General features: G+C 44.6%; 1 protein-coding gene across 1 annotated transcript in view; it reads left to right on the forward strand.

The window, feature by feature from the left end:
* The window catches only part of MGEA5 (meningioma expressed antigen 5 (hyaluronidase)), a 35775-nt gene that overhangs the window by 9406 nt on the left and 11943 nt on the right, over nt 1-14426 (forward strand). Inside the window, exons 6-14 of the mRNA XM_019502707.1 lie at nt 619-717; nt 877-1161; nt 2048-2206; nt 3514-4124; nt 4600-4774; nt 8228-8313; nt 9195-9299; nt 11243-11328; nt 13552-13744. Of these exons, the coding sequence (XP_019358252.1) occupies nt 619-717; nt 877-1161; nt 2048-2206; nt 3514-4124; nt 4600-4774; nt 8228-8313; nt 9195-9299; nt 11243-11328; nt 13552-13744 (1799 nt within the window). The remainder of the gene's footprint in view (nt 1-618; nt 718-876; nt 1162-2047; nt 2207-3513; nt 4125-4599; nt 4775-8227; nt 8314-9194; nt 9300-11242; nt 11329-13551; nt 13745-14426) is intronic.

A 14426-nucleotide genomic window follows, 5' to 3' on the forward strand; every position in this document is an offset into this window, starting at 1 on the left:
AGCGCGCGCCATCGTGGACTCCAGTGTTGTCTCGGTTAACCTTCATGCCACATCAAAGGATTTTCACATATTTTACTTCCCTTTCCAAAGATCAGTATTGCTGTCTCTTCTTGGTACTTTACATCCCTGTTGATGTCAAACCATGTCACTGAATTGTGGTTTAGTTATTTGTTCAGATAGCATTTCCTCTATTACTTAAAACTAATTCTGGAATAGACTTTCTTTTAAAACAAGCTGTTGAATAACCAGTTGACATAAACCCCTCCTCATATATGTTAAACCACCTGTAGGCTATTTCCATTGAGGTGAAGCACTTCTGTAATCATGATGGCATTTTGTACAATGTCAAGATGCTTATGTACTTGTCTTGTGGTAGTTTTCCTTTTACAGGTGATGTTAAATGGTTTGCAAAGGAGGCTTAAAACAACCAAAAACCTACCCACATGCTGTCTTTTCCAATATGAAAATGAATTCAGTACACTTATCCAACTACAGAGTAGCATGTAGAAATGCTGCCTCCTGGCATGCTTGTCTTCATGTGAATGTTGCCTCTTAACAATTGTCACTAGCACTGAGATTTCTTTTCTTTTTTCCTCCTCTCCCATCCTTCCCATCTAGAATATTGTGGAACTTTTTGCTATCCAAACGTAGCCCAGTCTCCTTATTTACGGACTGTTGGAGAAAAACTGCTCCCTGCCATTGACGTGTTGTGGACAGGTAAGAATCGTGACTTTTGAGTTGAACACTGGCACTAAAAGGTTGCTGTAAGTATTTAGTAAAAAAACCCATCATCCCAATAAAATATCTTTGCTTCCTCGCGTGAGTGCTCCTTAAATGCAGATTCTCAAACTGTCCACTTTACCTTTTTTTTTTGAGGTCCTAAAGTTGTATCTAAAGACATTCCAGTTGAGTCTATCGAAGAGGTTTCTAAGATCATCAGGAGAGCACCAGTCATCTGGGATAACATCCACGCTAATGATTATGATCAGAAGAGACTATTCCTTGGACCATATAAAGGGCGATCAACTGAGCTCATCCCACGACTAAAAGGAGTTCTGACCAATCCAAACTGTGAATTTGAAGCCAATTTTGTTGCTATTCACACACTTGCAACCTGGTACAAATCCAACATGAATGGAGTGAGGAAAGACGTGGTGATGAGTAAGTAAATTTGTAAGGGGAACGTTAATTATCACTAGGGGAGGGGAAGAAAACCAGGCTCCCTGGCTTCAGTGTCAAATCATGATGCTGTAGGACTGTCTTAATCTCTGCTTCCCTATGTCAGCACTCAGACAGATGCATTTATGCCTTCTCAATCCCTCCTTCTGTGGGGAGGAGGCATTTTAAAAAAGTAACTTTTAGAGACTTAATATTCTGGACTCCATTCCATGAGCAATTCTGATACAAGGTGGGAGTTAATTTAGCAAAGAGATGAGCAGATACACACGTTCTGGGAGCTGTGAGATTATCTAATTGCTGCAGCTTCCTGTCAGACTCCTTCGAGAAAATCTTTTGTGGCTCAATGGAATTTATAAAGCTGCTACTGTTGTTATTTAGCATTTCTATACAGTAGCACAGAACAATAGTTTGTTCACTTTCTGGCTGGCCTTCAGTTTGTTTAGCTAGCTTTTGAAGCAGGGTTTGAATAAAATCTGTGGTGCATCTCTCTCAGCTTTTTTTTCTTATCTTTGTTCTGATGAGTTTAAAGCTTGTGCAAATTGCATTCCTCTCATGAGAACATTTTAAATGTCTAATTGTCTCATTGAAAGCTCAGATGAGTTCCCTATATGGTCTGCTCCACCAGTAGGTCCTACTTACCAGGACAAAAAGCCTCTTTGGGTTGCATTCCTATATTGAAGCTGAGAGTGACTACAGTCTTTTCCATTTCTTTCCCATATTGGATGCAGCACTTCAGTTCTGCTTTCTGAATTGAGGTGGTGTGCCTGGCCCTGCGTGGGTGCCTTGGTCTAACCCTTGTAGTAAAATAACAAGTAATGCTGGAACCTTGCCTGCCAACTGAGTTTGTCTCCTTGATTTGTTCCCATAGCGGACACTGAAGACAGTACCGTTTCAATCCAGATTAAACTGGAAAACGAAGGGAGCGATGAAGATATTGAAACAGATGTTCTGTATAGCCCACAGATGGCTCTGAAGCTGGCGTTAACAGAGTGGCTGCAGGAGTTTGCGGTTCCTCACCAATACAGCAGTAAGTTGAATTGGTTTGCTTTTTCTCTGCTCATGGTCAAGGACCTCTCAGTTAAGTGTCAAGTTTTAGGCTTCCATGGGTTGTGGGAGTCCAGGAAAGATGGGGCCCTTGCTCTGGATATTCTGACTGATGAAGGGGATACATGTTGCTCCAGCTGGGTTGATTCCTTGGATGCTCTCAGGAACAGCTATTCCTCCAGCACTCTGCTGTCAAGTCCTTGTTGCATCTGGATGCAAAATCTAGGCAGAATCCACTATTCCTGCCAGATCAGAGTTTGGCATTGTGGGATCTTCTGTTCCTCAGATTATTGGGGAGTTCTGTTTCTCTTGCCCTTGACCCAGGAGCCCTTGGAAAGGGTCCTGCATCTCAGAGCTCTGAGTGTGTGAACCCTGGAGCTGTCCAGTCCAGGATTGATCTATGTCATTGGCTTTGGCAAGGATCTGCGATGAGGCCAAGGCCTGTCCTCTGTTTCCCTTTTGTCCTGCATCCTTGCACAGCTGCCTGATTGTCAGGGTGTATAATGTTAGTTGATGGAGTTACTCTCTCCTTCCTCAAGTTACTTAAAGCAGGGGTTTCAAACTCATCTGACATGCAAGGCTGTTCATACCCGCAGACTGGCCCCATGCACTAGAGCCAGCACACAGGGTCTGAGGCTTGTGGGAAGCCAGCACAGAGCTCATGCTGCCTGAGGTATCCCCACTGGACTGGCCCTGGCTGTAGTGTTTGGGGCTGATCTGTGGGCCTGACCCGGACTGGCCCTATAGCCAGTTTGCAGGGCTGGTCTGGCATGGTACTATGTAGTGTGCACCCTGGATTATCTCCTATGCAGTGTTCACTCAATCCAGCCTTCAGGCTATATCTTTGATACCCCTGACTAAAGGAGAGCTTTGTCTCAGTTGTAGTATTCTAGTCCATGTAAGTGCCTCTAGTGCCTTTTGGTACAGCATACAGTCTCAGTATGGCTCTGCAGAGGCAGTGCATTCAGAGACCAGCAGTTCTTTCACTGATGTTGGTCTTATTCTACATCATAACTGCATATCAATTAGCACCATTTGCAAATGATAACTAGTCTGTGTCTGCTTCCCTCCCACGTTTCCCTGGTTACCAGGTGGAGAGGAGGGAGAAATCACCTGTTTGCCTCTGTTGCAGTAGGGCTAAACAGACTTTGGTTGGTCACATCTATGTTAACAACACTGCAAGGAACGTTGTTTCATTTGCTTTGACGCCTGTCCACATGGAGAACTCCAGCTTGGATATTGGTGGGGACTGGGAGCATTAACCTGTTGTTTTTTTTTTTCTGGTCACAGGTAGGCAAGTGGCCCACAGTGGCGCTAAAACCAGTGTAGGGGATGTCGTGCCTCTTGTTGTGCCATCCTCCCTAAATGCAGCAACTGTTGTCACCACGGTTTACCAAGAACCCATCATGAGCCAGCGGGCAGCACTGAGCAGTGAGCCTCCAGTACTAGTCAAGGAGGAAGAAAAGAAGCAGTCTGATGAGGAGCCAATGGATATGGTAGTGGAGAAGCAAGATGACACAGACAAGAATGTTAACCAGATCCTTACAGACATTGCTGAAGCCAAGATGTCAGAGGAGCTAAAACCCATGGATACTGATAAAGAGAGCATCGTGGAGTCAAAGTCCCCAGAGATGTCTATGCAGGAAGACTCCGGTAGTGACATTGCCCCTATGCAGACTGATGAGCAGATGAACAAAGAGCAGTTTGTGCCTGGGCCAACTGAGAAACCTCTCTACACAGTAGAGCCAGTGACTCTGGAGGATTTGCAGTTACTTGCTGATCTCTTCTACCTTCCTTATGAGCATGGACCCAAGGGGGCGCAGATGCTGAGAGAGTTCCAGTGGCTTCGAGCAAATAGCAGCGTTGTTAGTGTGAATTGCAAAGGAAAGGATGCCGAAAAAGTGAGTATGACCAAGTCTCTTCCACTCCTTAAATCAAAATCCCTTTAATACAGGGAGATATGCATTTCATTGGCAGTTTCCAGGAGCCCAGAAGCTGCATGTAACTGGGGAGAAATGAATAATGAGGTGTCTGGGCATATAGGACTGCCAGGGTGATGGCAGCCATTGCTTTTATTTAATGAATGAGCTGCAGAAAACAGTGGCTGTAGGTCAGAAGTGATGAATAAGTTGTTGACCTCTGGTGCATGCTTTTCCAGGTGGTAAGCTGACATAATGCAGCTTGGTCCAAGGTGGGCCAGTGCTTTTGATGGGCTGTGGTTGATATCAGGACTTGGTGGGCCAGATCCAGTCTGGGCTGTAGGTTGTTGATTCCTTAGTCTGTGGAGTGGAGCACTGCAGTCCTTCTCAGCCTTTGGAGAAATCAGTGTCTCTGGAGAAGTGTTTGACATGGAAGCTCTCTTGTCTCCCTCCACAGATAGAAGAGTGGCGCTCCCGAGCAGCCAAGTTTGAAGAGATGTGCGGCCTGGTGATGGGGATGTTCACACGCCTCTCAAACTGTGCCAACCGGACAATCCTCTATGACATGTACTCCTATGTGTGGGACATCAAAAGTATCATGTCAATGGTGAAGTCTTTTGTGCAGTGGTTAGGTAGGTGCATTGGGAACCATGACACACTCGCAGATAGTGAACCTTCTTTGTTTTGCTGTTAGCCCACGGGGAAAAAAAATAAAGGCGCTACATTGTCCGGGGCCCAGGGTCTAATCTGACCCTTCTTAAAAGCTCTTCTGGCCTCACTGTCTGAAACAGTGTTCTGTGCATCGAATTGGCCTGGTATTACAAATAAGAGAGGTCCGCCACTGGCTGTTTTTAAAACTGGAAGCTTCATTTTTCTTCTTGGGCTGATGAAACTTAAATCTCATCTCTGAAACGTGAGTGCTGACTTTTAACTTGCTCTGACTGAATGCACGCTGGACTCTTGTCATAGAACTCCCTTGATACCCTTTAATACGATTGGAGACGACACTATGAAATGTGACCACATCAGGCATCTGCTGCTTGCTCTGTCTTGATAACATTATTGCTGTCTTCAACAGAACAATTGCAGAAGCGACCTTTCAGTGGGCCTGGCCATGAGGAAGCCGATCCTCCCAGCCCTTTGCGCATGCGAGCTTTAGCGTAAGGCTATTCTGGTGCAAAATAGTTTGCTCGAACATCTTCAAAATGGCAAGGGGCAGAAATTGCTGAGCTCTTTAGTCAGATTTAATTAGAGACTTGTTATTCAAAGCTCAAAACTTCTGTTCACAGTTATTTTTGCTGAAACACATTTTTGGGGCCTCCTAAGTTGGCAGATAGCACCAGCATGGCCTGGGTAATTCTAGTGACCACATTTCACTTCCAGGTTTCAATCCAACTGTAAGGAATATGCTGTGGACTTGCTTGACATACACAGCAGGCAGCAAAGCTGATGGTCTCACGTCACAAATTTTGTAGGTGTCACAAAGTACACAGTCGGAAACCATAGCACAGCCTTGGTCTAGTTCTAGTGTTTGGATTGGTTTTAAATCCTGTTAACTTATTGCCAGTTTAAACAATAATATAATTTAGAATCAGAAAAGACTTCTTGTTCAGGTCAATCCTTTCCCTCCTACAGGCCCTCCTATGCTTCATGCAGTTAAAATAGCCACTCCTCCCCCTGTACAAAAGGCTCATCTCTTTTATCAGCCTTCCCACAAAGCAAAGGGAGCAGAATCGTTGCTTAAAGGTCTTGGGAAAGAGACCATAGCAGTTTGTGTGCTTAATGCAACAAAACTCTGTCATAACGCAGCTTAAAAGCTTGACTTTGCTGTCTTGTATGTCTCAAAGAAGCACAGTGCTGGAACAGCCAGAAAGAGTCGTCTGACTCCAGTAGTTCCAGAATCATTAATTCAACACCTAGGCCAAACTTTTTTAAAAACAGGCCCAGATTTTGGATGTCTGTCTAGGGACTCCCAATTTGGGTTTTGTTGCTAAGCTCCTGCCTCTTCACTGAATTCAGCTGAAGTTGTGAGTTTTTAGTGCTGTTTGAAAGTCTGGGCCAGGCCGTATCAAGTTCGGCACCAGAAATGGCAGCAATCCACATCAGACATCACCTCTGCAAATAATGGATCTGTTTTGTCTCGGTGTCAGAGCATGCTTTTGGGTAGTAAGTACAGGCTGACTCCCCTGCTTTGAACTGTGTGGGGGAAGAGACAGTCTCCTTTTAAACAGCCTTTAAAAATGCAAAAGGGCTTCAGTAAAATGTGAGGGATCTTCAGTGAAGTGCATTTTTTTATAACTTCTGTTTGTAGCTATAGGTTAAAAATCCAAACAAATTAGTTCTCACACTGGCGTGCTCAGTGGTCCGCTGCAAGTCCATTTTCTTGACCTCTCTTCCCAGTCCAGCTAGCATTCAGTCCCTTTAAATCGTGTGGCTGTACAGTACTATGGATTACTAATGACCTCTATTGTCTTCTTCCCCATTGTGTACAGATGGGAGAATCTTCAGCACAAGTTTCTACTGCTATTGGATGGACAGCGCCAGATGTTCGCAGCGCGTCGTCATTAATTAATTAAAAATGGAAAGGTTTTGTCTGAGGCAGATCAGATAGATTAGTTGTGGACTAGGTATGACCTGAAGTCACATTTGCGCAGCGACTAAGGCATTAACTATGTTTTTCATTTACACAGCTCTTCATTCACGCAGCTCTTTATTGTAAAAATTGGAAGTGCTAGTTATGCTGTAGTCTCAAAGGAGAGAGACAGATACGTCTTCCAAGTTATTGGCTTCACCATAGTTATAAAAGGTATCTGGTGATTTGAGGACTAAAGATGTGGGCACAAGCAAAATTCCAATCCTGAAATGTTTGGGTTCTTTTCTAAATTATTGTGTTTGCCAAAAGTTCAAACCTTTAAAAGGTATTACTAAATTATCATAAATATGTCAAACTTGGCACACTTTGGGACTCTCTGACTAGCACAACATACTTGACTGTACTGATCTGAGACTGTTACTTGAACAGGAGGTAGATTGCAGTCCACAAAAGGGAAGAATTAACTGCGCTGCTTATCTTATCAGAAAACTAGGCAGGTGATTTAGAAGCCTACCCACAATATTCACCTATCTTTTTTTCTTCCATTGGAGATGTCATTTATGCTTGTTGGTACTGAAGGCGCACTTGCTTGGCCTTGAAATGGTTTTAACCTTGCTGATTCAAAGTTGATTGTCAGTAGAAATATAAACTGTGCTGAGCATTTCATGGGGCCTTTTGTGGTTGGATATTGGTAGGAACCCTAGCATATCTGACATGGTTGAGGAGGAAAAAATAAGATGCTGTAAAGCAAAGCTAAAATTATCTGGTCAACAGTGGTTTCCTAGGTACAGACTGGATTCATTTAGTTAACGTTTGGCCTCTTCAGCCTGACAGCAGCATTGTAAATATATGGTCCAATTCCAGACTTAGGCAGACCCTCCTAGCTTTTTGCAGGGAGGCTGTTCTTCCATGCAGCTGTCTTACCTGTACCAGGTCCTTCATATTTATGCCAACCCTAGTTTTCTGACAAGATTAAAACGAAGAATTAAAATGTGACTTCAGACAGGTCTATTTTTTTTCCAAGGGGCTGTGGTAATGGAATTTGTCTTAACAGCTGTTTGACACTTGCTGTAGTAACTTAATTAGACCTAATAGCTTTCAAAACATCCGCTCTTCATTGAGAGCTTGCATCTGCCACAAAAACACAGGCAGAAGAATGTGCCAACAGCCTTGGGAAGCTTGCATCATAGTATGCAGTACAGTTCTTGTGCTTCCCAGCGTGGGCCAGGGCATATTATTGTCTTTAAAGTCTTAATTGCTCTTGAGCCTGTTATTTGGAAACAGCAGCACAGATATTGCATATGGGCATGAGCACTTGGTAATTAAACATCTTTACAAGCTGCACAACATTATTACAGCCTCCCCCAAGCCCTGGTGTATAGCTCAGTTAGAGAGCTTTTTCCACAAAGTGTGTATTAGCTTGTTGGACATGTTAGACACCCAGGAAATCCCCCTTCTCGTAACGTTCTCCGCTTGGATCTGATCTCAACAGGGTGTCGTAGTCAATCTTCAGCACAGTTCTTAAGTGGAGACCAAGAACCCTGGGCCTTTAGAGGTGGTCTAGCAGGAGAGTTCCAGGTATCAATATGACTTCACAACTGAATGACATTTTCTTTGTTTTATGAGAAACCTTTTGTTACACATCAGAGGTCTGGAAGGATTGGTCTGCCGAAGGCTTTCTGGTCCAAAGCCCATTAGCCTTACAGCTTGGTTTTAAAACAATTTTCCTCCCCTCTCTACAGTAATTTCTCAAGGAGATGCTGCCTGTCCCCCGCGCCCGCGAAGCGCAGCGGCTTTAGTTGTACATTTCACATTGTTTCTTTGCAGGTCGCACAGCATTTTTATCTGCGCCCGCAATTGCACAATGCGCGCATGCTTGTCTGCCGATGGGAATTCCATGAGCAAAACGTCACTGGCACAAATCTTGAACCCTCTTCTAAACCGAGTGGCAACTGGCTTTCCTGGAAAGCTTTCAATTGGAGAATGTCCTCACATGTCTGCTTATGGAACGTTGGAATTTGTTCATGGATTTCTCGAGCGCTGTACTTTTTCCCCCCTCACAGGTCCTCTGTGCGCAGCAAATTGAATCAGCGCATTGCTTTTGGGATAAAGCGTCTCCTCTGGCCAGTTAACCCTCTTCAGACCAAACCTTTCCTCCTGACATTCTGTGTTCTGATACAGAGACAGTGTAGATGTGATTGGTAAAAAAACTGTTAAAGCAGAAATAAGCTTAATGTAAGCTCCATTAATGTGCCGCTCCAATTGCCTATTTTAAAACAACCCCAATTGGATACTTGTCTATTCAGATAATGAGGTCTTTGCATTTGTAAAGCATATCAACCCCACCTTCATCTGGGGTGCCTGCAGTAACAAATGTTAATTTGGGAGTCTGCAGTGCACACCCACGAGTGGCATCCCATGCCTTGCAGACACTCACACAGTATCTTTTGTTTTCACAGCGTTTGCTGCCTATTGATGGGGCAAATGACCTCTTTTTTCAGCCACCTCCCCTGACTCCAACATCCAAGGTGTACACCATCAGGCCTTACTTTCCTAAAGATGAGGTAACTGTATGCTTATACAACAGCTGTGAACAGCTTTCAGTGATGCCTTTGGTTAAGTTCTACCCCGACCGACTGCATCTCCCTTAGCTACACTGTGCGCTCAGATCTTGTGGGACAGCACTTTCCATGCCAGCAAGCAACCCAGTCCTTTCATGAGACCAGTGTCACACAAATTTCAGTCAGAGCCATGTGGGCACGCACGTGTGCACAAAAGAAGGTACTGGAGTGCTCATCTAGAGTCCTAGTTTCCTTTTCTAGTCCTTAAGCCACTTTCCTTCTGAAAGGAAAAGTAAGCAGGTAGGTTTGAGACTTTGAAGGTGTTAGCTTCTCAGTTTCCCCACCTTTTCTGTAGGGAATTTGAGATTTCCAGGGGCTAAGTTGAATTTTAGAAATTGATGTAGCTTTGCAGAGTTTATATTGGCAAAACTCTTCCCTGCCTGTCAGCAGCCCCACGTTGTAAGGTTCTGGCTATACAAAGTTGCCCGAGCTTAACCAAAGGGATTGCTCGAAACCACTACATACTACTGTGTGGACATGCAAGTTGGAAATATAGGATCTACTTGGAAACTTACTGCTGTGAGCTAAACTGAAAGAACCCCAATTTAAGCTGACATAAGTGCCAGCAAGTGTCTTGGAGCAGGTGGAAAGAGGTAGTTAGTTGTGTTAGTCTGAAGTCAGGCAGAAGGCAGGGTAGATTTGCACCTTTATAAAGTAACTAAATAACATGAGAGAGAGAATGCACAAGGTTTTGTGAAGCCAAGTTCACTTTGTCAGATGCTGTGAAAAGAGCAGAATATAATGTGGAGTAAGTGACTAGAGCACAACAGGTGGGAAAGCAGAGGGGAGGAGGGAGCGCTGTGAGAATACTATGAACAAGCAGGGAACTCATAGGAACAGAGGGGTCACAAGCTAATCTAGGTCATGGGATAAGGTTCTAGTCCCTGTTTAAACCAGACTTAACACAGTCCAGTCTGTGGGTGATTTCTTGTTTTAGAATTCCCCCTTCAAACCAGTTTTTAAAATTTTCTCATGGCTGAGAAGAAGAGCCCTGAGGTCAGTGGTGGGGGGTCCAGGGAGGCTGAAGTGTTCTGCCAACAGCTTTTTGCATCTTTCTGCATCTGATGTCAAATCGGTGTTCATCCATTCTTAAATATAGAGATCGCCCTGTCTGCCGTAGAGTCTGATGGTGGCTCGGATGATTCTTAATCCAAGTGACAGAGGGTCATGACTACCATGCAGTTAGTTCCTGAAACCACCAGGACTCCTGAAAATCCTAACCTCAGGTTACACCTTTTGTTAAACCGTGGCAGCTTGTTTTTAGGGAGCATGGACCTAAAAACGTGCAGTTGCCAGGGGTGCTACCGTCTGGTTTGGAGTAATGTAGTTATTAAGAAAGGGGGAAGGCAGGTTAGTTGGTAAACCTGCACCTTGGGGAAAATGGAGCATGTGACACATACAAAATGTGCTTTGGAAAGGTTTTTTTGCCTTCTGAAGCAATTTAGCTTATTGCTGTTCACCCATATAAAACCCTCAAATAGGAAGGAATCTGTTAGGACACATCCAGCCCTGGGAACCTCCCTTATTTCAGCTAAATATGAACATGCTTACAGCTTAATGGTGCAGTTGATTAGTAAACCCAGACAGCAGGTAGTAATTAAGAAGCAGGATTAGAGCTCTTCATTGTTGTGACAAATATGGACCAGATCTACAGCATTCCTTTCCAGGCATAGGGCTTCCTTAAGAAGCAATACAGGGAGTTTTTCCTATTGAGATCACTGAAGTGTTGGCTAAATGTGCTTTTTTTGTTGACCCTCCTCAGCTTAATTACATGTCAGCACTTGATGGTGAAGCAGAATTTATTAACAGCTTCTCAACACAAGCTTACTGATTGTCTGAAGTGAGGTTGGGACCTAATTAAATAACTCTTCTGTATCTGTTCTTAGGCCTCTGTGTACAAGATTTGCAGAGAGATGTATGCTGATGGAGCTGATCAACCTTTCCATAGTCTGCCAGATCTAATTGGAGACAAGTATGTTGGACAACTTTTATTCTTAATGACTTTGGATTATATTTGTAGCCATTATAATGTTGGCTTGTGATGTGATGTATTCATATGACAAGGGTGAGCTTGAGAGCTTTAGGGGCAAGTAAAAGTACAGTGTCTCTCCCTTGAAGAATTAGCTGTGGAAGGAAGTAGGACAATGAAGGAAAGAAGCTGAGTGGTGCAGAACTTGTTTGACTTCTTGTTTTCAGATTTCTTCCCTTATCTTTTCACCTCTAAGGGAAGTGGCATTAGGTTCGTGCTTAGAGGTCTCTGGGAAAAGATTGTGGTCAGAGGAGACAGAGCCATGACAGTCTGGGCTTTGGGGGGGCTGTGGCTTAGTGGATTAGTCAGAAAGAAAATGGAAGGAAAAGGTGCAAAGACGTCTGCAAGAATATACAACTGCACTCACAGGGTTAGAAGGGAGCTCTCTTCCTCTGAAAGGTAGTGCTAAAGGGGGATCTCGTTTCCAAGATGGTAGTTCTTCCTCCAGGTATGCATAAATGCTTATTCTGTCACGGATTGGACCTCCAGGTCTTGTCTGCATGGGGGAACTGTACAAAGACATTCTTAATACTGGGTTGATTGGACTGGAGTTGTTGCCAAGAGGAGCTTGGGTCACATGAGGCTCCTGTGATCATGTCACTTGATGGCTGTTGTGATTAGATAAGTCTTCACATGCTTTAATTAGAGCAGTGGAAAATGGGTTCAGCTGCTGGAGCCTGTACATTTGTCTTCCCACCAGCTCGTGAAGAGCATACCAGTAGGAATCTTTTGTGTGTCCTTTTTGTAGCTGTCGTCTGGCCTTTTCTTTAGCTTCCTTTGAGGGTAGCTGTGTATTTAATCTAGTGGTCAGCTTGTGCTTTATGCCATAAGTGAGGTGTGGGTCATGGTCTGCCTTAGCGGCACTCCAGCTCCTAGAGCCAGTGGCAGGCAAGGGAGCAGCATGGCTTTAACTTGTGCATCAAAGTGCCTCTGACTCCCTAGGCCAAATGACCAGGTATTACTTGCTGCTAGGTTGACTAAGAGTGGCCTTGGCACAAATCCAGAGCAGGATGCCTTAAGCACGGCCATCCACAGCCTGCACCATGTGCACCAAAGAGTTTTAAGACTTGGTGCAGAAATGTGAAGCGAGATGAGAGGAAGCTTTTTCTCTGAGGGCCTGAGCGGTTGTTGAACTAGCACACAAGCTGTCCCGGATGCTTGTGTGATATCTTGCCTAGTGTCTTTGCACTTTGTTTGGATGGCAGAGAGCAGCATGGGAAGAGTCAGTGAGACAGAATAAGAATAAAGAAAGTCAGTAATAGGAAGACCCAAAATAGGTGGTCTCCTCCAGCTAACCTGAAGAGCAGGCCTGGAGCTGAAGAACAGGGGCTGCTGGCATTAGCTGCAGCTTCCAAGGGACTGGGCCTCCTGTTCTTCCAGGCACGTGGCTCTGGGTGGGAGGGAGCTCCTTGCCCAGTGCAGTGCGGGTGACAGCTCAGTCTTTACCACCATCCTTCTTGCCTCTGTCATGCCTGGAAGTCTATCATGTATAACTGTGCTTCTAGTTCTAGCCACTGCGTGTGCCATTAAATTGATAACAAGCCTTGTTGAAAACTTGGGCCTATGATTTGTACAGTGGTTCTCAACCTTTTTTGTACCAGGACCTATTTGTAAATATCTATGGCCAGTCTTGACCAGTGCCCTGCCCCCAGTCCTCCCCCTCCTCCACCAGTGTGTGGGGCAGGGGGTGGGTGTGGGGGGCATGGGAGGGCCCCAAGCAGAGAATCAGGAGTACCTATCAGCTCTTTAAGTTAAGATTTTATCCCTATTTAATCACACCCATTTCATCATGTGTGGTGACTGGGTACCAAATCTTCACTGGGCAGTCTAGTGGGGAGTGGCAGTCCCTTCTCCTTTGTAGCTAAATCTTTGGGGAAGACCAATTTAAACCCATTGCTTTATATCTAAGCAGTTCCTTGACCTAATTGACACCCACCTTTGTTCCAGGATTGTTGATGCTGGGCTGGCCTAGACTACCCATTGAGATGTGTAACGTTCTTTCCTTTAGCTGTGGCAGCAGTGCCTGGGTTGGGCCCCTGAGGTTCTTGGTGATTTTAATCTGTGGATAAAAGTAGTATTTTGACTAAACTCCAAGGAGCATACATTGCAGGTCACATTTTGCCTAGCCTGTGTTGTATCCAACTGAGTTTACTTCTCTCTCTGCAGGTTAGTGGGAGGTCTGCTCACCCTCAGCCTGGATTACTGCTTTGTCCTGGAAGATGAGGATGGCATATGTGGCTATGCCTTGGGAACAGTTGATGTGACCCCCTTCATTAAAAAATGCAAAATGTCGTGGATCCCTTTTATGCAGGAGAAGTACACCAAACCGAATAGCGATAAAGAGCTGTCAGAGGCAGAGGTTAGTGGTCCCAGGAGACTGGAATTGGGCTCCTACATCCTTGGCCGTTTCAGTAGCAGGTGTTTGTTGTCCATTTGCTTTAAGTGTCCACATATTTAGAGGAACACACTTTAATTGACCAAGTTTTTTGCCGTGGGTATGGGTATGGTGTCTGAACACTAAGCCAAAAGTGAATCTGCCTTTCAGCTCCTATTTGTGTTTGATGTGTGTTGTGCTAGAATCGCTATAACAATTGCTGATAGCATCCATGTACTGTCTGGTATCTACAAACTACCAATGATGCTCCGAGCTGAAGAGACAGCCCCAGCCTTGGAGACATCTGTACTTGAAGAAGAAATAAGATGCTATTCATGAAGAAGGAATACCTTTAGATTTTTGCCAAACCAGCCTTCTACCTCTTCTCCTGGGCACACTGAAAGCCTCTTCAGAATGAGTAGATGAATCAGGTTCGAGGCAAAGGTCCTCTGAGCCTGCCCTGCTCAGCCATTAAAATCTAGGAACCATCTCGGCAGTGAGAGCAGCACACAGAAAAGAGGGTAGTGCCTGGGGCTAAGATCTAAACCATGTCAGTGTTTCTGCTTGCTCCTGGGAAAGAAACAGATAATCATTAGGAGAACCAGTGTAAAATGCTTTGGGCTCAAAGGGCCAGAAGCTGCTGGAGAATAGGTTCAGGTTAGAGATT

This window comes from Gavialis gangeticus, unplaced genomic scaffold (genome assembly GCF_001723915.1).
Source record: "Gavialis gangeticus isolate Ggan-Ray unplaced genomic scaffold, GavGan_comp1, whole genome shotgun sequence".
Taxonomy (NCBI): domain Eukaryota; kingdom Metazoa; phylum Chordata; order Crocodylia; family Gavialidae; genus Gavialis; species Gavialis gangeticus.